Source organism: Hipposideros armiger, unplaced genomic scaffold (assembly GCF_001890085.2).
Source record: "Hipposideros armiger isolate ML-2016 unplaced genomic scaffold, ASM189008v1 scaffold_62, whole genome shotgun sequence".
Lineage (NCBI taxonomy): Eukaryota > Metazoa > Chordata > Mammalia > Chiroptera > Hipposideridae > Hipposideros > Hipposideros armiger.
This window is the reverse complement of record NW_017731412.1, coordinates 707,379-709,313: the sequence shown is the minus strand read 5'-3', so window position 1 is coordinate 709,313 and position 1,935 is coordinate 707,379. Positions and strand designations below refer to the sequence as shown.

General features: G+C 44.4%; 1 protein-coding gene across 3 annotated transcripts in view; it reads right to left on the bottom strand.

Moving 5' to 3' along the window:
* MAPKAPK5 (MAPK activated protein kinase 5) overlaps window positions 1-1,094 on the bottom strand; it is a 27,834-nt gene extending 26,740 nt beyond the window's left edge. For 2 of the 3 annotated variants that reach the window (XM_019641624.1, XM_019641625.1), the window contains exon 1: window positions 944-1,094. In XM_019641624.1, the coding sequence (XP_019497169.1) occupies window positions 944-979 (36 nt within the window). In that variant the 5' untranslated portion in view covers window positions 980-1,094. Of the gene's footprint in view, window positions 1-695; window positions 898-943 lie in introns of those variants that run through there. The other variant, XM_019641626.1, reaches the window with a different exon arrangement.
* Window positions 1,095-1,935: the final 841 nt, after the last annotated feature.

Here is a 1,935-nt window from a genome sequence, read left to right as displayed (position 1 = left end):
TAAGTACTTAGTTAGTGGTAACAGTGGTTGTGTCTTGAAGGGGGAAATAACCCTGAGTTGCCAATGGATGCCTGTCCCTCAAGAGAAAATGAAATTCTTAAATGCACTGAGTTGACTTAACACTGTAAAAGAGTAAATAATGCCTATCAAACTTCAAGCTTCATGTTCAATTTATATAAGACTCTAATTTCCTAGCTACAGCTACATGGTAACTTTCTCTTTAGTGCCTCAGTGCCTCAAAGTTTACCTGTTTAAAAAAAAAAAAAGGAGTAAAAGTGAGGTTTCAGAAAACTTGTCATTTTATTTGGGTCATTTGATAACACATATTTACTTTTCTTTCAGTTAACAGAGCAGTAAGTCACAGGACACTGTTAGCTCTTCCTAAATAAATTCAATGCTCCCTAGGAGGCAAGGGGAGAGGAAAATAGAAATGGGGAGAGGGACACACGGAAAGGGAGAACAATCTATTCGCCAAAAGACAGGTTTTGTAAGAAGGCGAACCACCTTCTTCGGAAACTGCAAATTTCCAGGAGGCTGGTCTCAAACAAATAGGAAGGATGGGTGAAGTCCAACTCTCCAAGTGCTGTTGCAGTAGATCATCCGGAAATATATGATGATGCACTTGGGGAGTGATCCAAAGTAGAGTAGTAGGGCCCCTGCGTCCCACTCACATCTAGTATCTCCACGCCACTCACCTTCCGTTCTAGCTGAGCACAAATCACATCTCCGCTTCAATCAGGTTACTCGGCGAAGTCGGACATCCCTCCCTATAATACAAACCCTTCGCCCGAGGGCAGTAAAACGCAGTCCACGGGATCCGGGGAAGACCAAAACACGGGAGTCCCTGGAATCTCTCGCTCCAAGTTCTCTCCGCTTTCTCGGCTGGAGCCGAGAGGAACGCCACAGGGACAAAGCGAGGAGGAAGGAGGCATCTCCCCCTTACCTTGATGGCTTTCTCCATGTCTCTCTCCTCGGACATGCTCCGTGGGGCCGCTACGGCCCGGTGCGGCGGAGGCTGCGCAGCTGCCCGGTCCCACCGCAGCCGAGGGAGCAAGGAGCTTGGCGCTCCAGTCCCTGGGCCTCGAGGAGACAGGCAGCAGNTAAATGACATCTATAGAGTACTCCATCCAACAAGAGGGGAATACAGATTCTTCCCAAGTGCACATGGAATATTCTCCAGGATGACCCATATGCTAGATTATAAATCTCAATACATTTTTAATCATGGATGAGAAGACAACCTTAAAATGACAACTGTGCCCAAATTGACCAATAGAGTCAATGCAATCCCTGTCAGAATCCCAATCAGCCTGTTCTCAGGTAGGCAGGCAGCAGAAGTTAAGTGCTATGGTTACAGCCCAGGAATACAGCTTTTCCAGCTGAACTCCAGAGGCCTCAGATCTCACCATTTGAGGGACAACCTCAAAAATGCAAAACAATGAATACAACACAATGCCACAGACCCACAGTTTTATCTGATGTGATACTGGTTTGCGTCCAAGGGAGTACATCCTAGCCAGTACTAGTTGTTAGTTCAGATATTTTCAATTCCACTCTATTGGTTGGGCATCTCCAATTTTAGAAAGATTTACCAAGGACCTGTCAAGTATGTGTAGAAAGGCTAAAAAAGCAGGAAAATTAGATTGGGCAATAGTGACCATGTGAAGAAAACGGCGACTCTTTCTGAACCACTGTTAAATTGCTATAAGCTAATACTTATCAAATTCTTACTAAATGTTAGCTATTATTATAAGCACATTTAGATGTATTTGCTCATTAAATCCTCAAAAAACCCTATGAGCTGGGGAGTGATTTTATCCCCTTTCTATGGATAAGGAAACTAAGGGACAGAAGTGAAGTTGACTTACTTAAGGACAGAGTTAATGAATGACAAGACTGAGTTTCAACCCGTGAGTCTACCAGGAGAAACTTGTA